Here is a 20,624-nt window from a genome sequence, read left to right on the forward strand (position 1 = left end):
ACAATGAACTTCTTAAAGAAGCATCTGACCACTGCCCAATGCCAGAGGAGCTCCAGCATTGGGAGCTTCCCAATAGCAGTGCCCCTTCTTATGCCAGCTAAGACAAGTAAGGAGAACATCCCTAGTTGCCAACTGCTGAAGTCCGGCACTGCTGCAAAGTTCACTGTGAATATTCCTCTCTATTGCTTTGCAATTCAAAAATAAGTTCAGCTCGGATTTTTTTGTTGAAAGCCTGAAGTCTGAGTCTTAGCTCTGAAGCACCCACTCCCCTTAACAGAAGACAAAAGTCATGGTTGCATAGTGAAAAGTTTATTTAAAGAGTCTGGAACTCAGACAATACATGTCACAAAACAGCCACACCATACTGAAGATAAACATGCTAACTCAGCTGTAGAAGGAAATGCAAGCACACTAGAAATAGACTTTCTTTGGGCCATAGAGCAAAAAGATAAAAGATTCAGTGCCACATTTTGGTAAAGTATCCTTTTGATGTTTAAAAACAATCCCTTGGAAGGACAAAGAGCAGCAGTTTGGTGCAAAGAACTTGACTCAGTTTGAAACTACAGTACATTAAAAAACATTTCACATCACACAGATGAGGACTGACAAAAAGACCACAGATCAAAAAAATAAACCTTTAAGGTGTGTCCAGATACAAGACATTCCCCATTGCAAGGCTACTGAGGGGCACGTTGCAGAGGTGGGGACTGGCCTTTCCATCTTGTAGACTGCTGTCACGAGGGTACCTTAGAGGCCTCTGGGAGGCTGCCTTCAACCACTGAAAGTTTTCAAAAGTAACTAAAATTCAAAGTGGTCACTTGGCGATGCCTCTATAGCTCCTGGCATGATGGCTGGCATCTAACATCTCAGTCTGTATCACAGAATATCAGGGTTGGAAGGGACCTCAGGTGATCATCTAGTCCAACCCCCTGCTCAAAGCAGGACCAATCCCCGTTTTTTGCCCCAGATCAACATAACAGCCCCCTCAAGGATTGAACTCACAACCCTGGATTTATCAGGCCAATGCTCAAACCACTGGTCTCACTTTTACCCATCATCCATTCTAACCAGTCACAAATCAGATTCTTATTCCATATGAATTACAGAGTCTTAAACTGTCAGACAGGAGAGGAGTACATATTTCTTCAGCTGACACTTCCAAGAGTCACAGGTAAATAGGAGACCGGAATATATGGAATTGTCATACTGGATCAGACCTTCTCACATGATATCCTGTCTCCAGCAGCAGCCCACACCAGATACTTCAGAGGAAGGTGCAAGAAACACCATAGTAGGCAAACAAGGGGATAGTCTGTCCCTTCAGGCAGTCTCCTCCCAACTCCTGATAGTAACAGATTGATTTGAGCCCTGAAGCGTGTGGTGTTTGACCTCTTCAAGAACTTCATTTTAATTTAGTATTTACTGCAATAACCCTGGACATTCTTGTAATCCATAAGTGTCCCATCGCTCTTTGAATCTTGCTAAATTCTTGTCAAGGAGCCGAATTCTGAATTTACCATGGTACAATTTCAATGACTGTCCCTATTTGATCTGCATGCCGTCTTAATATGGATATGCCTAGCAATGCACTGCCCATTACAGCATGTAGCCATGGTTCTACCAAATATGGGAAAGGAGAACAAGTCATCTAAAATTTAGAGATTTTTGCAGCTTTGATCCTTCATCTAGTTCCATAGTACACAGCAGCACATATCAACTCCAACTCTGGATTCATACACTCCACTAGCGTGTGGCGACAAGATCTGCTACTTTTGTGTTCGGTTAGCATTGTCACAAGTCCTTCTCATTTTAACTGCCTTGGCATCCACCCATCTACAACTCCCTCAAGAAAAAATAGCACTTAGGCATTCCACTATGCATGCTCAGTAGTAACAAAGACACCTTCTGAAGGCAATAGCTCTGTGGTGCCAGAGAGCTCAGGCTTTCAGTTGTAATCCTCATCTCCTTGGTGAGAAGGTCTCAGTTAAAGCAGTTTTAATTTGCCAGGAACAGACTGACATATATTGCATGTAGTTGCAATCTTTGGGGACCATATTGTTTTAAGTTTATGTATCACTGTGGGCCAGGGATTGTATGACACTTCAGGTGGGAGGGTCATCACAGCCCCCTGAGGAACCAAAAATAGTGGGGGTGATTAAGATGAATCACTTAGGTTGTAAACACCTGTAGAAAGATACCACCCCCAGGGAGGCTTGCACACTTACTGGTTCAAACTAGGAGATGAACAGACAAAGAAAGGGCTTTTGATATAAAACAGCTAGGTTTAAACTGACTCAGGCCTCCTTTCTGATCCTGCAAACAGACCGGATCTTATATCTGAGGGAAGCCCCAATCCTTGCAGAAGGTTGGAAAAACTTTCGCCTAATAGCGCCCCCTTTGACTGATCAGGGTAACCTTTGATAAGCTTTTAGCATGTGTATAGGAATTTATTGTTTTTAATAGGTTTTCTCTGTAATGCTTTTACCTTAATAAAGGTGCTTGCTTAGAAAGAGCTGTGTGATAACTTGTAACTGCTGGCAATACACTGTACAGAGCCCTCAGAGAGAAAGCAACACACAGCCACTGGCTGTTAGGTAGACTGGTTTGGGGGGATACCACAGTGTAAGGCAAGGACATGTGCAGCTTTAAAACCCCCAGTGAAAAGGGAGTGGGACAAAGGTCCTTGCCCAGAGACAAGTGACAGCTGGAGACCTGATTGAGCACTCCTGGAGCAGACCACAGTGGGGTGTGTGGATACAGGTGCAGTTACTCTGAAACTATGACAGACTATAGGGGATCACCAGCCTAACTTCCAGGTGTGCTATTTGGAAGGTAGGTAGAGAAGTGAGGGGGAGGAAACCCTTGCAATTAAGGGTCTGGGGAAAGTAAATGATAAAGTCTATGGCTCTGGTTTCACTCCCTCTTGTTTCAAGGCACCACATGATAAATGCTTAGGGAGTGGCTGGGGGGGGGGGGGGAGGAGAAAAAGAAGAAAAAAATTCAACTGGGATGCAAGTGAACTAGAATAGAGATCCCTCCCAAAACCCCACCCTGCAAGGATATTTAATGAGCTCCTTCCAGCTCCAGAGTCACCAAGGCACAGCCACTGGACATGTAACATGGCTCCCCACTTATCTCCTATCCAAGTCCAGCCACAATTTGTTTCTGTACACAAAATACAGTTTGTTTCTTTCAGTCACAAAAGCCACACACAGGAGGAAGACACACACTGTTTGCCAAATATAAAAATTTTTTCTCTGGTGAGGTTTTAGGTTTTTTTTTTCTAGTCACAAACTATAGGAGAGGAAAACACACAAAAGCATCACTCCATGGAAACAAGTTAGGAACTTTCCTTGAAGTGAACATTTTTAGGTTACTAATGTCCTTGCAAAACTAGAATCTATTTCAGAATTCACTTTTCGTCTCAGACTCAGGAGTCACAGTTCTCAGTGTCTGCAGTTAGAATGGAGGTCTCCCCAGCACTGCTTCAGCTACAGGTACCAGAGCTGGATACAAGCCTAGTAGGTATTGTGGGCAGAGGTACCAAGGAAGCTGTAGCTTAATGAGGAGTGAGACAAGGAGAGGAGATTATTCCTTTGATCTGACTGGGGCTTAAGATGCCATACACTAAATGGAAATGACTGCTGAAAGCCACTGGCTATACAGCATCCTTTCCTTGCTAACTGAATATGCTTTCTGCTAGAGACTTGATTAAAGTATCTTAACAAGCCTAAAGGCTGAGTTATTGACTTTATTAAGAACAATTAGGGACAACTGCAAACCATTTATAAGAACATAAGAATGGCCATACTGGATCAGACCAAAGGTCCATCCAGCCCAGTATCCTGTCTGCTGACAGTGGCCAATGCCAGGTGCCCCAGAGGGAGTGAACCTAACAGGTAATGATCAAGTGATCTGTCTCCTGCCATCCATCTCCACCCTCTGACAAAGAGAGGCTAGGGACACCATTCCTTACCCATCCTGGCTAATAGCCATTAATGGACTTAACTGGATACATTCATGGAGGTTCTCTTTTAAACCTTGTTATAGTCCTAGCCTTCACAACCTCCTCAGGCAAGGAGTTCCACAGGTTGACTGTGCGCTGAGTGAAGAAGAACTTTCTTTTGTTTGTTTTAAGCCTACTGCCCATTAATTTCATTTGGTGGCCCCTAGTTCTTATATTATGGGAACAAGTAAATAACTTTTCCTTATTCACTTTCTCCACACCACTCATGATTTTATATACCTCTATCATATCCCCCCTTAGTCTCCTCTTTTCCAAGCTGAAAAGTCCTAGCCTCTTTAATCTCTCCTCATATGGGACCCGTTCCAAGCCCCTAATCATTTTAGTTGTCCTTTTCTGAACCTTTTCTAATGCCAGTATATCTTTTTTGAGATGAGGGGACCACATCTGTATGCAGTATTCAAGATGTGGGCATACCATGGATTTATATAAGGGGAATAAGATATTCTCTATCCCTTTTTTAATTATTCCTAACATCTCATTTGCTTTGTTGACTGCCGTTGCACACAGTGTGGACATCATTCCAAAGATAAGTGGTTCTCAGTCAGTCACCTATATATTTTCATTCAGTACCTGCGTGACAAGGTCACCAATATGTTCACATAACTTGGAAATGAAAGACCAAAGAAAAGTGTGACATTCTGGAAGCTGTGAAGCTTTCATTATTGTAGATTAAATATTCTCCACTTACAGCTGTTTAGCACTTATGGGAAATACAAGCTACTCTACTGAAATATCAACAATGAAGGAAGATGTGTCAAGGCCCTTTTACTCCAGTCAGCAGCAAACATGGCTATGGACACAATGAGGTAATAAGACTGGCACATATACCAGCTTGGGACTGCACACCATATACAAGGACCATTTGTCTTTAATCAAGGAGGCAAGAAAGGGGCAAATCTGATGAAGTGGACTGAGACTCAGAAGAAAGATCTGTGTCTATTTCAGAAGGGCAGGACTGAACACTAGGATTCCCATCTACTGTACAGTCCACCTTACTAAGGACTATTTGGAGCAGCTGCCAATTACCTAGAAAGGAACCAGTCTCTGATTAGCTAAAGGGGAACAACTTATCCTGGAGACAGTTCTAGAACACTGGCCCTGAGTAGAACTCTCCACATGAGAATCCATGACATCAGCAGTTTCTAGAATACCTGGTATATATACACAGGTCAGGTGTGTCTTCCTTATTTACTAAATCCTATTTCAGACAGCAGCTAGTGGCCTAGACAGTGCATACCTCTCCTCTTTCAGATGCATGCAGGACCTTCCAAAATATGTAGCAAGAGGCCAAATGCATAGCAGTCACTGATGCATTACACAGCAGGGTGGGGGAACACGGAGATTTACAGTCAGAAGCAGAATATTTAAGGGGTGGGGCAGGGCCCTGCTCCACATCTGGTGTTTAGGAAGTTGAGAGCCAAAGTAAAAGAGGGGTTCCTTGATCAGGCCCTGGGGGAGAGGTTGTGGAAGGAAGCAACTGGAGAGGGAGGTACCTACCCTGGCACTTCAAGAGGGCTTGGGGAAGAAGCAAGCATCCACACCCAGGCTGTTAGGGGGTCAGGGAGAGAGGAGCCCATGCCCAGGCTGCTTAGAGGGGAAGGGAGGGCCCCACCCTTAAAATCCTGCTTCTCTTCTTCCTTGCAGGGCCCCTCCACTGATGCTACCTGGAATTAGGCAGCTACTTTACCTTCCAGCTCCTCTTGGGCTGGGCCACTCTGCTCTTCACTCCCCTCTCCCTTCCTGGGAAGAGGAAAAAGGGCTGCAGCTGCTCCCTCCTTGCCTCTGTGCCCCTTAAAGGAGGAGCAGCCCTGCTGCTCATCCCTTACTTTTTAGAACAGCAGTTGTGCTCCCTGCCTCCTTCCTCTCCTGAAAAAGAAAAAACACGTTGGTGCCTGAGCCTATGCTGCCTTGTCCTCCCCACCCACTACTGCAGAAGCAGCAGATTGGCATGGGCTGCTCAATGGTACACCTCCCTCTGCTCTTACCTCCCTGACCTAGCCATTGCTCCTGAGTGCTTAAGTAGGCAGAGCAGATAAAAAGAAGGGCCTGAATCAAGAGGTATGGAATCACCAGGGAATTATTGGGCTTCTTAGGAGAGTGAAGTCTTTGGCTTTATACACCCCCACACTAACCCCATCTGCAGCAAGGGCTAGATCTGCACAAAAGGGCAATATCTGGAGGGTGTCAGACTGGAACTTCACCAGAATCATCCTGCACAAAGTCACTCAGTAACTCCAAACAGAGGCACCTCAGAGCAAATTCAGCAGCTACCTTGAAGGGAAATGGTTCTTGAATAAAATCAAATAAATAGTCATTTCGAATCTTGAAGAGTTACAAATAAATACCCTTTAAAACCCATCTGTTGACAGATTAATGTGATCCTTGCTTATTCCTGCCAAGGGCTGAGCAGAGGCTGACCACTATTACCACTGCTAACCCCTGAGGTGGGCCAGGGAGCTGCATTCCTCAATGTGTTAGTTAGCAATAACTTCAGGGACTCACTAACTCCAGGTGGGTATATAAGGGAAAGGCTGATCCCATATTTTTCAGATTCAAAGTGTGCTGACCTGAGACGTTAACCGTTTTACATTAACACAAGAGGCTGCAGCTCAATTTTCCCCACAGGTAAGAGAAAGTTTTGTTGGTGACAGGAATTTTACACATCCCCACAGTCAGGATGATCTGTATCCACCTCCCCATCCACACCTGCTTTCCCTTTTCTATGGAGATCTTCCTATTGATTACCTCTGCAAGGATCCAAAATAAAGGTTTCACATGATTGGGTCTGGCACTTGTGACATGACTACATCACCATGAATGGGGTCAGATGATGCAGGCTGCAACTCAGGTAGTTGGAGGGATGAATCCCCACACAGAGATTAATGGAGGTTTGGCTAGTGTGTAAAGTACAGCAATGCAGACAGGATGCAGCTGGAGAGTGGCTGTGGTACAGGTGGCTTTGCCTGCTAGCAGAGCGTGGTTGGCAATTACCCACTGGTGATCCATTTAAATAAAAGGGTATTTCAGCTTCAGTTCATACAAGTGCAATAGAAAGAAACTGCTGCCATCTGAATCTGCCCTCTGACAATTTACTGGCTGTAATGAAAAGTCCCAGCCTGATGACCTCACAGAGCAAGCTTCCTGAAATTTAGAGCGAGAGGAGTTGCCTTTGGACAACTGAGTAGCCACAGCTACCCTTTCCTGTGAGTAAGCTGGGAGGGAATGGGGGAAAACCTGTTCTTATCCACAGGAGAGCAGAGAGCCAGGCCTCTCACTCAGCCATAGGGAAGTGCCAGTTAGGGGGTGCCAGACCTGGATGGCAGCCTATTTTGCTCAGTGTTACCTGCCTGCTGTCCCCACTCCCTCCCCTCCTTCAGCTGGTGTAATAGACATGAAAGAAGAGAGTCTTGTTGCGTAGGAGGGAGTAGGAGTTGTCAAATTTGAGCAGGTAGATGCCCTCGCCCGGGTAGTCATGACTGCCTGCCTGCACATCCCGGTGACTGTCCCTTCGGTACACGGGCATGATCTCCCGATAACGGTTTCGTAGAGAGCTTTTAGAGCCCCTCTCCACATCTCCAACTGGGGTGAGTCCTGAGTGGGAGAGAGGAGACAAGCAGACTCAGACAAACCAACAGAGGGGAAATGATCAATAAGGCATGGTTACCGGACATGAGACATGAGATCTAGCTAACGAAGACTGGCTGAGATACCCACCCTGTCCAATGCACAACCTAAAGTCTCTCCACATAGGAGACCTGCTTTGAGAGGGGGCACTCTTTGGGACTGATACACTGGGGAATAGTTTGAATTCCCTCCTTTTCCTCTTCACCCAGTAGACACCTTTAAACAGCAGGGTCTCCTCAAGGTGGCCCAATGCCAGAGAGAAATTGATTGTGGGTAGAGGAATGCAATGGAGAGTTTCACCTCTGGCCTTGGTGGTCTCTCAGTCTTCCCTTCTACTTCTCCAAGAGGAATTCTTCTCAGTGGGGCTTAATTTCAGTCATCACTGGTCCGGAGATGGGACCTGCATTGGTCCTGAGACTCCCTAAACCTTCTAGGCTACAGATACTCCAAGGACATGGGCAGCATGCCCTCTGGGTGCAATCAACAAGAGCTACTGATACGGTGAGAAAAACACTACTCTCCACCCAGCAATTGCATCGGCATCGCAATCTGTTAGGCTGATGATCAAAGAGTTAAGTCAGAATCTCATACTTTACCCTGATCCTGTTACAAGTTAGAAATTGATCATGCAGTAGAAAACAGAGTGGGAGCAAGTGTTCAATGTTCAATATGCAAGGATATGTGGTGTTATTGGTGGAGCATACACCTGGGGTCGGGGAGAAGAGCAGCCATTAGGAAGGGTCTTCTCTTTGTGACCTAGCTTGGAACTCCAAAAAGGTTGCAGTCAACATGTAGGTTGACTAGCCAAAGTGGTGAGGAATTACAGTACCTGATTTGGAGGTACTTGGGTACCATGGTGATGAACACAATATTAATTTATCTTGTAAAGTTTTGCACTGACCTTCAATCTCATCTTCTTCCTCTTCATCTTCCTCATCACTTGATTCACTGACCTGCACAGTAATGGCAGTACTGGTGACAGGAGTCCAGTCAAAGTAGACCCCAAAGCCAATGTCATAATCATCCGTAGCAAACTCCCAGCAAACACGCTTCCCATCTGGGTGTGTTGGCACCCGGACTGTCACTACTTCACCCCGTTTCACCACCAACTGAGCATTCTTCTCCTTTCCCATTTTGGCTTTAAATTCCCTTATCTTGCAAGTGGTCCAAGTGGAGGGTGGAGCCAGAGGAGGAGGCTGAGCTGAAAAATACAAGACAAGCCACTCATCACTGGTCAGAAGGCAACCAGAGAGAGTTCTGCTAACAAGACGGCTATTCTGGATAAAGCTCTTGAACTCCAATCTTTACCTTCCATCTCCTCTCAAGGCGAGGACAAGTGCCTTCCATTAGCACTGCTGTCAGAACTGGACATACTACTCTCTTGGTTTTCCCTTCCAACCTTCTTCCCTCCCTCCAGAACTTGCAAAGCCATTCCTGTGAATTATCTGGTTATCTAGAGACAGAGTCAGACTGCAAAAGTTAGTTACAGGCCTAACTGAAAATTCCATCCCATCAAGTGCATTGCACAATACCCCAACACCTCAGCTCCACCTATGGCTTAACTCTGCTGCTTCCACACAGACACCCAATAGTAGCAGGCAGAGTTACTGGGCACCACAGCATTATGACATAGCCTAAGCAACCAGATAGAAACCAACTAGCATCATGCATACATGCAGAAACTGCCTCCTCAGCTGATCCAAAGCCTATGTAATTCAATCCAACATTCATAAGAATGGAGAAGTGGGAGGGGCTCCCATGGCTTATTCTTCACACCCAGATGCATAATCTCATGACTCATGGGGCTTATCTATGAGCCCTCTGAATTTCCCACTGATTTAGCTCCACCAGTGGAAGTGCCAATGTAGATAAGGTACTGGTGTTTTCCCCACTACGTACAGACTTGCTCTGAACAGGGTTATAAACGACGACACCTCACTGACACTAGAAGTTCTACTCTCGCTACCACGGAGGGGAAATTCTAAGAAAAACTCCATAGACCACCCTGAAGGAGTAACTCCACATGCATCCAAATGCCAACCATGGAGCACACCACACATTATCCTCCCTCACTAGTCTGGTCTTCTTTAAAGAGATGATGCTAGGTCAGGGGGATACTATCTTGGGCTTATGATGGCAAGAGACATCTTGAGTTCTGAAAGGGCAGCAGAGAGAAGAGATAACAGCAGCAGTCCTGATGCTATTACCAGTCCCCTTTCTAGTTCAAAGGTTTCCACAAACATCCAAGTATCTCCTAAACACCTTGGATAGTCAGCCATTGCATAATTTATTTTAGATCTATTCTCTTTCAAGCTAGGATCTATTACCAATCTCACAGGTCATTTGTCTGTAGCCCTTCCTCCTGCTCAGTCTTCATGTGCAGAGGGGAGAGAGGGAGAAGGAGAGAGCATGCGCACGAGAACGAACACAGTATCTTGCACTAACATGCCCTCCTCTGCTCTGTCTGTTCCTAGGTTTCTCTATGGCCTATTTGATAGCTCACCCACCAATTCACCTGCCCTGACACACAGCAGGATCCAGTCTGTTCTAAATGCAAACATGGGATTCCCATTAAATGCTGTATTGAGTAACACTCAGGCATTGACAGGAGAAAGGACCTCACTAAGTTCCTTGCTCTCAGCTTCCTATTCACAGATCTTCTCACCCCTGTGTCTGTGAGCTAAGATTCATAAAGAGGAGGAGGGTTTGTTTTTAAACCGCTTTACTTAGGGCTTGTCTTCACTACCAGGGTAAGTAGACCTAAATTACGCTACTCCAGCTATGTAAATAAAATAGCTGGAGTCAATGTAGTTTAGGCTGACTTACCACGGTATCTTCACTGCGCTGCACCAACAGTACCTTACTCTTCTCGGGGAGCTGGAGTACCAGGGTCAACCAGAGAGTGCTCTGTCAATTTAGCGGGTCTTCACTAGACCCGCTAAATCAATCCCTGCTGCATCGATTGCAGCAGCATAGATCATAGTGAAGACAAACCCTTAGAAATGTTTCAGCAGATGCACACTCTAAAGCAGAGGTGGGCAAACTTTTTGGCCTGAGGGCCACACATTGGGTTTCTGAAATTGTATGGAGGGACAGTTAGGGGAGGCTGTGCCTCCCCAAACAGTCAGGTGTGGCCCAGCCCCCCGCCCCCTATCCGACCCCTCCTGTTTCTCACCCCAACAGCCCCCCCCAGGACTCCTGCCCCATCCAACCCCCCTTGTTCCCTGTCCCCTGACAGCCCCCCCAGGACCCCTGCCCCATCCACTCCTCCCTATCCCCTGACTGCCCCCACCCCAAACTCCCCTGCCCTCTATCCAACCCCCTCTGCTCCCTGCCCCCTTACCGCGCTGCCTGGAGCACCGGTGGCTGGAGGCGCTACAGCCATGCCGCCCCAGCTGGAGCCAGCCACACCACCGTGCAGCACAGAGCACTGGGTCAGGTCACGGCTCTGCAGCTGCGTGGCCTGGCAAGAGCTCACAGCCCTGCTGCCCAGAGCATTGCGCCAGCGGTACAGTGAGCAGAGTCTGTGTGGGAGGGGGAACAGCAGGGGAAGGGCTGGGGGCTAGATCCCAGGCCAGGAGCTCAGGGGCTGGGCAGGAGAGTCCCACAGACCGGAAGTGGCCTGTGGACCATATAGTCTGCCCACCTCTGCTCTAAAGAGATGGGTAGTTGAGGAGGGGGTATAAGATGGTCCCACATGGGAGGTTAGGTACTCAATGGCAATGAGTGCAGAGCACTGGAGAAGGAAAATAATATTAAGTGATGTGACATGTCCAAAAGCTACTTAAAGCAGTGACTTGTCCAGGGCCACCGACAAATCAATGGCAAAATCGCTCAGGAATCCTGAATAGGAGTCCCCTACTCTAGCCACCAGACCACTCCCAGTGATACAGAGCTGGTAACGTATAGTAGACTGCCTCTGCCCACCCTATTGAAGGAGAGCATCCACAGTTCCAATCCTGCTGCCACATGAGATCTGTGTGTACAGGCCTCATTCCTACCCAAAGGAAATATTACCATCGCAGTCCTCACCTTTTCTCTGCTCACCAAGGAGGTCTGCAGTCTCCAGCTCTGCAGAGAGGACATCCACTGCACCTGTGTGTTCTGACTGTATCATGACTATATCCCCTGGTCCTTGTGGGGCACGGTACTTGGTCATCCGCACTACGGCCTCCTGTGCAGGGCACATAAGCAAGTTCCTCAGTGGCTCTGGGGGCCTCCAGTTGGATTTTAAATGGTTTGTCAGGGATTGAGGGAGAAGAAGGAGCCATTTTCATGAATTCACATCAATTTCCCATTGGGTTTCTGCTATAAGTATAAAATATTTACTAAATAACTGGCTGGCTCAGAGGACAGTTTCTGTGCATGGTCTTCTCTGCCTCCAAAACTGTGAAACTCTTGAGTCAAATGCTGCACTGTGCTAGCGACCACTGGTCTCCCAAGGAAGCATCATCTCCACAGACAGATAAGTCTAGCTATTTGCACTGCCTCAAAGTTTGGGGGCTATCATTGCTTTATTTGGTAAAAGATTTCAGATCTACCCAGATGCCCTCTCAAGTGCTGAAGCTGCTCCAGTTCTAGGAACCAGCCTCTTCAGTTTTCCCAGTACTTAGACTGCAATCACAATTAAACAGATGCCTACTATGAACTTGTTAAAACTGTTGCCCAGATTAACACAGTGCTGCCAATTCCCCCTTCTCACATAGGCAGATACAGAGCTTACAGACCAAGAGTATTATTACACGATGTCTCTCCAAAGCTGTATTTGAAATTACCAGGAGCTGTTTGTTCCCTGAAAGAACTAACACACTGCTTCTTCATCACCACCACCCCAAAAAAAATTGACTATATTAGTTTATTTAAAATTCACAGGAACTCCCTGAAACCCTAGACAAAAGCCAGTAGCCGAGAACAGTCTCGAAGCCTTAGGAATGGTGGAAACTGAAAGGGAGCAAAGACTGGTCCAATACACCGTGGGCGAGAGAGACATTCTGAGTTTTAAAGGTTAGATTATCACTGTTAACTCCCTCATTGCGCAGAAACAGCCATAACTAAATGCTCAGAACCCCAGTTCCTCATGTACAGGCTCAGCAGCAGATGGGAAAAGCACTGCAGCATCTTGGTCTCTCCTTTCAGAAATAAAAGTGGCAAGTCACCTACCTCCCTGGGGGGCTGGATCTGGTGGTCAGCCAGCTTCTCTCCTTGTCCAGCCACTTCCTGGTCCTCTGATGTACCATCACTTTTTCTAGAATCCTCTGCAGCATGCACATTCACAGGTGATCCAATCTGCGGCCTCTCAGAGAAAGATAGCACATCAATTCAAGATGCTTGAAGAACAGGAGACACTGAGCCAGGTGGGCCAAGGACAGGTGATGAACCACCCCACTCAGGGGCTGGAATGCAAATAAACTAAGGGAACTGGGCTTCCTAGAGCCAGCATTCACTGCATTAAAACAAGACGCTCTCTCTCAACCAAGGTCCACTCTCAGCCCCAGACGGCTGTCCTCTTTAGCTCATCCAAGCCAGAGTGAGCAACTTTCCTGAGCTCACTCCCCATTTATAGTCCCTTAGGTAGCAGTAATTCACTCCAACTGAGCCCAGCCACACTCCTTTCATAGAAGGGCTACTTCGCTAACATTGCACTGACGGCAGGGATCAGTGGTAGCATCTCAGAGAGAAGTAACTCTCTCCCTGCTAGGCACTGGATGGCATCTATATACCCCTCACACAGGCCATCTATATCAGAGACAAGACTTCAAACAGATGACGTTTTGAGAACACCGTAACTCTGCTACAGATAATCAACAAGTGTTAATATGGTTGCATCCCTGCTCCTCCTGTACAGAGTGCTGAATCTGGCAAGCCATAAGCCATGCCACGGTAACAAACTAACAATCACAAATGCAGGATTAGGACCTCTCCACAAGAAGAGATAATGGGAGGAGGGAGGGAGATCTTTTAGTCAAACCTGGAAAGCTACAACAGCAGCAAGAGAAACAGAACAGCAAAGCAATAGCCTCCTGCATGCATATTGCCTATTCATCCCTACATCCTGAAATTCCCCTCTAAATTACTATGTCATCGCAGCACCCCTGCCCATCCCTGAAAAAAGTCAATTATGCCAACTGAGATTAAATAATCCTAGCTACTAATCCAGGATGGGGTTAAAGAACCACCCTTACTCTTAGGCACTAAATGTAGCTTTCATGAAAAGAAACTTCAAGTCTAGTAGGAATAGAAACAGTCTCTTTTAAAAGACATAAAACCTTTGCCTGCAGCAATGGAAATCCAAAGCCAGCCACCTTGGTTTACCATATGAGAAACAGATCAGCACCAGGCTAGCTCCATGCAAAGCACCAATGGTAGAAAGCAAGTGAAGTTTTCAGTTTTAGGAATATGAAGTGCTTTGACTAATGCTGGGACAGATTGTTCCAAGCTACATTGGAAGTGTCTAATAAAAACAGAATAGTCCAGATGCTTTCTGTACTGTTTCTGTAACTAAAGAGAAGGCTGGAAAAGACAGACATGACTGTCCTTTCCGAAACTGAACTCCCTTGAGGATGCAACCTTGGACCCTAAAACAGAAAACTAAAAACTAATTAAATTTTCTTAATCTCATTTTTTGTTGATAGAAAGGGAATGTCTCACCACCAGTTTCCACTAAAAGAGTGGTTCACATGAGCCGATTGTCAGGATACAAAGATAACCCTACTAGGTTGCCGAGCAAAAAAAGTTTAAAAAGGGACCCTTTAAATATATTTTTGTTACAAAACTTAACTATTTATAGCCATGCTTTTGGAAGCCTGAATCAGAAATCTTCCACTATGTTTTCTTTTCAAAAGAACAGGTGTGTGGCACAGACCTAGCTGGAGTTCAATCTCATTCTAGCACACATGAATGCTACATAACCTGGTAGGTGGGTCCAACAGGTCAGGTTCAGTGTTCCCCACAAGGCTAAGCCCTGGCTGGGATGATTTAGTTGGGGATTGGTCCTGCTTTGAGCAGGGGGTTGGACTAGATGACCTCCTGAGGTCCCTTCCAACTCTGATATTCTATGATTCTAAGGTGCTGGGGCTGACTTTGAATTTTTTGAAAAAAAAAAAAAAAAACAGCACTGAAGGCTTTGGATTTTGTGGAGAGGGTGAAAAAGAGTTGCAGAAAATTTGTAATCAGATTTAAGAGAAGAAAGTAAGTCAGCTCCCCCTTCAAGCCTCTTTCATATTGCCCACTACCCTCTTCCCTTAAAAAAAAAAAACAAAAAAAACCCACCCCCCTCGGACCTTAAACAGATTTATCAGGAAACATTCACATGGGTTTAAAACATAGGTTGGCATTTTACTTAATGCCCAACTAGTTTCTCTGAAGAAAATTAAATTCCATAATTACCTAAAATATATGATAAAATCAGATTAAAGCAAAAGCCTGTTTGGAGCCAACTGGGCTGCTGTACAGTCTCTCTGGATGAAACTGTAATTATGAAGGCAGCAGGAATCTCAGTCTCTCCTGTGCTTCAGATTTCATTAGCAAAGCCAGGATTACCTCAAATTGTGTTTTTTGTGAGGGATTTTTAAAATGGAGGACACTAACAACTGCTGAGACCCAAATTTTGATCTATTTAACTCATCTGTTTCTGAAAGTTTTTATGAGTGTGTTGGGGGGGTAGGGGAGAGTGTTATTTTTGGGCGGAGGAAAGGGAATGTTAAAACAAAACCTTCAACAGTTTTAGAGAAAAGCTGAATGTGTGCAACTCTAATGTTCACAAGCACCCCAACAAAAGCCAGGATGCATGCACACAAATGCTCATCAGCAATCCTTCAATAATAAACCAAACAACTGATATTCAGAGTATAAAATGTACTGAAAAAGCAGCAGCAAAAAAGTAGGTTTCCGATCCAGCTTCCCTGGGGATTAGATACAGAAAGAATATTTTTTAATTAAAAATATCCTTCAGCCAGAGCTCAAACAATTTCCTGTTGGAAGTTAGTTAGCTCTGTGATCCAAAAAGCCTGAGGTGAGTCATGGGTTACATTTTACAAGCATTTTATAAGCATTAAATTAAAAGCATTTTACAAGCATTAGATTTTATAAGCATTAAAATAACCCAAAGTCAAGAAGAATAGCTCTTCCAATATAGTCTACAGTGTACAGAACCTGAAAACAGAAAGTTGAGTCTCCGATGCCCTGGAGAGGAACAGCTGCCAGACACCACTGATAGAGAAGGAGGTGGGGGAGAGACCTATTATCCTTCATTTCCTTGACGTTGGGGAACATTTAATGTGGGTCATCACACAAAGATCTTTTCCTACCTGCACTGTGAGGTCTCGGACTCTGATGAGGTGACTGTCTGGGATGCAGATGCCGGTTTGGGGGCTGAATCTTCATCTTCTAGCAATGGGTGGAAGATGGAGAGAAGATTAAACAGCTTTTAACCTTTGAGAATGTGCAGGCAATAAAGCAAAACTCTAGTTATCCAGAGTCACCAAGGTCATGCAGCCTTGGCGCTTAAAGCTGGGCCTGGCAACCTTCTGTATTATATGTTGTCCCTCCCCCGCAGAGAAAAAGGGTTTTTAATGCTTTCAGTGGCCCTAAGTGGAAGGGAAAAGATAACACAGTTTCTGACACAAGACATAGGGATCAATCAAAACAAGCTTCTGTTCAGATGTAGGCTCTAGGTTTGCCCCTAGTCTCCTGAACAAGCTCTGTCCCCACATGACTCCAGTGCATGCTCTACAGCAGAGGTGGGAAAACAACGGCCCGTGGGCCGCATCCAGCCCACGGGACTGTCCTGCTCGGCCCCTGAGCTTCTGGCCAGGGAGGCTAGGCCCCAGCCCCTCCCCTGCTGTCCTCCCTTCCCTGCAGCCTCAGCTTGCCATGCTGCCAGCACTCTGGGTGGTGGGGCTGCAAGCTCCTGCCGGGCAGCATAGCAGCATGGCTGGCTCCAGCCAGGCAGCGCAGCTGCCAGTCCTGCTGATCTGAGCGGCATGGTAAGGGGGCAGGGAGTCCCAGGGGGCAGCAAGGGCCAGGGAGTGGTTGGATAGGCATGGGAGGCCTGGGGGGCCTGTCAGGGGGCAGAGGTGTGGATAGGTCAGGGCAGTCAGGGGACAGGGAGCAGGGGGGTTGGATAGGGGGTGGGGTCTCAGGTGGGGCAGTCAGGGGACAAGGAGCAGGGAGGGTTGGATGGGTCAGGGGTTCTGACAGGGACAGTCAGGGGGCAGGGGCCAGGGTGTTGGGGAGGCACAACCTTCCCTACCTGGCCCTCCATACAGTTTCGGAACCCTGATGTGGCCCTCAGGCCAAAAAGTTTGCCCACCCCTGCTCTACAGTCTTGCTGTCTGCTTCCATTACCCATAGAAGATAGTTAATTGGGCATGGACAGGCTCCCAATTACACAGATTTTTAAAGTTCCACATTACAGTAGGAATTCTCTTCTACTTGGTTTAAACAGAGGGAATTTGGTGCTGGTGAAAGACAGCAGATTAATAGCCCCATACATTAAAGGCCTCTGATCCACAGAACAGGTACAGTTCAAGCAGCATACCCCATCGCCAACATTCTGCAACCTGACCTATAGGGACTGCTTTTAAAGATGAGAAACTCTAGGCAGAAGAGAGGGATGGGCTTTAGACAAGAACGAACAAGGGGACTAATTAGTACCAGGGTAGTGAGGTATTTGTTTTGTTGCTTTACGCATTTTTCCACCAAGAAATGAATTGAAACCCCACTATCCCAAGCGTATATTTTGTTTGGGTATAGGATCCAAATAAATATTCATCTTTATGCTCATTAATGATCTGTTCTCTGATCATTTAGAAAAAAAAGCAAGATGTTAAGAACCTTTCATTGGAAGGTACACTCATTAAAGTATATTATATTTGAGACATGAATAAGCCTCAAAATCTGAGGAGTGGTAAGACTTGTGTAACAGGGAGAAGTAATTCTGTTCACTCCAACTTTATAAATAGAGCAATAGACAAGGTTGATTTTTGAACTTATTGCTCATGCGTTCCTATTCCGGCCCCCTAAGAGTCTCCAAGGGAGAGTACCTAAAAGGAACTACAATGCCTAGAAAGACTGTTTTAACAGCCTAGATCTCAGTTGCTACAGAATACAGCAGGAAACAATACTTCATGCCCCTCCCCCTGAAACAGATTAGAGGGAACCTAGCAGATCTTTTATATCTGTCATTCTCATGATTCAACAACTGTTGAAGTTACTGCACAGCTAAAACTTCTCTTCTACCTGGTAACCAACGTGAGAACATTTTACTGCCAACTGCTGGAGAAAATATGGCCTGAAAAAGCAACAGCCAGCAAGATTGCGTGTCATATGACTCAATTTGGCAGTGATAGACAAGTTAAATCAGGCAAGCTCCATGCTCCTGATTCTGGTTGTGGGGAGAAATTTTTCATCTGGTGATCTGACACAGAATTACAAAATGCTTCACACAGTTATGATCTAAAAGAGATAAGGAAGTTTTTAAAGGGGACATTAAAGGAGAAGTAAACTAGGGAAGAGAACATGCCTGAAGTTCTGGAGAACTAGAGGGAGGTCATAGATATTACTGGGTTTAGATACTGTAGTAAACACCTTATGCAGAAATGCCTATAACAAAATAAAGAGAGACAAGGATGAGGTAATATAATTTTATTGGACCCACTTCTTGTGTTGAAAGAAACAAGCTTTTGAGCTTACACAGAGCTCTTCTAAAGGTCTGAAGAAGAGCTCTGTGTAAGCTTAAAAGCTTGTCTCTTTCCCCAATAGAAGTCAGTCCAATAAAAGATAAGACCTCACCCACCTTGTCTCTCTCATATCCTGGAACCAACATGGCTAAAACACCATTGCATATAACAAAATAAGGAAGTTGAGACCAAGACAGCAGATAGGAAGGTGGCGGTGGGAAGAGAACGTTCCTCCTACACATATAGTAATAAGCCACCCACTCGACAGAGTCAGCGAGAAAACAAACATCCCAAGGTTTGCTCTCAAGGATGCCACAGACATTCTCTATGTGTGCTTCAAAGGAGAAATAACTTCTAGACTCACAGGCCCTTCAAAGTGAGGCCCAGCATCCTATCCTCTTGAGGTGACACATGGGATGTGGTCACCAGCTAACACCCAACTCCATAGTTGCTTAGGTACCACAATGGCAGGTACCTTTGATTTCACATCAAGTATTAAACATTTTGCATGTCTACAGTGCATTTTACAGGATACCACTGTGCCAGTCAAACATTTAATAAATCTCATAAGCCCGGGGGGAAAGGTCAGGATTACTAGCCACATTTTTCAGATGAAAAAAGTGAGGCAAAGAGGGCAACTGGCTTACTCAAGGTTATGCAGTAAATCAGTGGCAAAAATGTAATTAGAACCCAGGAATCTCAAGTCTTAACCCTACACTAAACAGTGCTGCTTTTTAAAAAACAAACTTAATTGGTTCCCTATAATGAGCTGTATTGCTGTGTTAGTCTAAAGATTGTAGTGGAATCTTTACTGGTCTCCAGGCACCAAAGTGCTAGGAACTTAAGCAAATCAAAGTTATTATTATCTCCCTTACATGAGGCAATGCTTACACCATAATACATTTCTCTAAATATAAAGCAGCTGGTACACTAGGGAACAGAGAAACAACCCAGTACCCTTAGGGATAGAGGCTGTTGGAAACCAAATACTCAAAAACAACTGTATCAATCAAGAGGCAAGTTAGATCTTGGTCTATGCTTAACAGTTATGTCGGTATTGGTACATCAGTGAGGGGTGTGGAAAAACCCCAGTATAGTTTCAGCTATGATGGAAAAGAGCTTCTATGGAGATAGACAATGTGGTTAGGGGAGATATGTTCCTACACTGACAGGAAGGCTTCTTCCATAGGCTGTGTCTACACTAGTGGAGCATGTCAGCATAGGATCTGTAGTGTAAACATATCCTAGGGGGCTGTGCTGACATAGCTATACCATCACAGGCTACACAGTGTAGACATACCCTTAGACCTCAGAAGAGGTCAGCAGCAGCTTTCTTAACCTCTTCCCAAGACCTCAGCCAAATCGGCTCTCAAGATGGGTACTGAAAACAGTGTGCTATGCTAGGAGGCTGGAAGTAGCAGCCGCAGAAAGCTCCGATTTTGCAGCAATAGCTTAACTGGAGTAAAAGCAGACTATCTTGTTACTGGCTGTAACTCTCCTAAGTCCCCTTGGGAAGCTCCCACTCCCAGCCCACTCTCCCTATTGCTGCTCCTTGTGGTGTACCAGGCGCTGTACTCCCTCGGCTGCCTGGCAAGCACTACAGGTCCCCCCTAGGCGAGGGGGAGAGATGGAGGGAGGGAAGGAACCCAGTCAAGCCGCGGTGCTCTCGCGGGGAGGCGCCGCCACACCCCGCGCACACGAGTCCCAGCTGCACAGCGAAGGCTACGCACACAGCTCAGCTGGTGTCCCCCAGCCGCGGCCTGCAGCCCTGCCCCACAGCAGCTCCTCCAGCCCCCGTGCGCGGCGGCCAGCACACCCGAGGGACCGGAGCGGGAAGAGCCCGCGCCCCGGGGTCCGTGTGCGGGGCACGCGTCCCGGTGCGCCCCCGCCCCCCGCTACCTGGAGTCTCAGACGGTGAGCGGCGGCCCTGCGCGTCCCCCTCTGACACGGAGCAGCTGCGGCCCCTCGGCTCCCCAGCCGCGGGGGGCTCGAAGCAGGAGCCGGCGGCAGCCACCAGCGCCTCCGACATGGGCAGCCGACGCGCGAGGACGAGGCGGCGGAAAGATCCGAAGCTGTCAGCAGCGGGCAGAGGCGGAAACGGCGGGAAGAGCCGAGCGCTGACCGCCTGGGCGCCTATCGCCCGGCCTGGGCCTTCCCTCGGGCAGTTCCGCGGCGCGAGGGTAGCGGCGGGAGCGGGCTGCTCGGCACGGCGGCGCTTCGCTCACACAGGGGGCCGGGCCCGGCGGGGGAGGAAGTAGCTGCCTGACGCCCGGAAGTGGAGGTCTCCGTGGAGA

General features: G+C 46.7%; 1 protein-coding gene across 2 annotated transcripts; it reads right to left on the reverse strand.

Annotated features, from left to right (window-relative positions):
- Positions 1–293: 293 nt before the first annotated feature.
- TMED8 (transmembrane p24 trafficking protein family member 8) lies at positions 294–20,359 on the reverse strand. 2 transcript variants are annotated; one of them, XM_048855314.2, is made up of 6 exons: positions 20,230–20,359; positions 15,958–16,036; positions 12,812–12,944; positions 11,684–11,825; positions 8,553–8,852; positions 294–7,618 (listed from the first exon to the last, which is right to left on the reverse strand). In XM_048855314.2, exons 1-6 carry the CDS (start codon positions 20,357–20,359, stop codon positions 7,401–7,403), a joined length of 1,002 nt encoding a protein of 333 aa, XP_048711271.2. In that variant the 3' UTR covers positions 294–7,400. The 2 variants fall into 2 exon arrangements, with proteins under 2 accessions (XP_048711271.2, XP_074985901.1); XM_075129800.1 differs by lacking the exon at positions 20,230–20,359 and having other exon boundaries at positions 12,812–12,946; positions 15,958–16,025.
- Positions 20,360–20,624: the final 265 nt, after the last annotated feature.

This window comes from Caretta caretta, chromosome 6 (assembly GCF_965140235.1).
Source record: "Caretta caretta isolate rCarCar2 chromosome 6, rCarCar1.hap1, whole genome shotgun sequence".
Lineage (NCBI taxonomy): Eukaryota > Metazoa > Chordata > Testudines > Cheloniidae > Caretta > Caretta caretta.

Bases quoted from the DNA above. Each gene is read 5' to 3' on its own strand.
- TMED8 (XM_048855314.2), bottom strand. From the start codon at position 20,359: ATGTCGGAGGCGCTGGTGGCTGCCGCCGGCTCCTGCTTCGAGCCCCCC. The intron at 12,945-15,957 runs GTAGGAAAAGAT...TTTCTCTGAGAG, and splicing joins TCCGAGACCTCACAGTGCAG to GCCGCAGATTGGATCACCTG. The intron at 7,619-8,552 runs GTCAGTGCAAAA...TCTCCCACTCAG, and splicing joins GGAAGAAGATGAGATTGAAG to GACTCACCCCAGTTGGAGAT.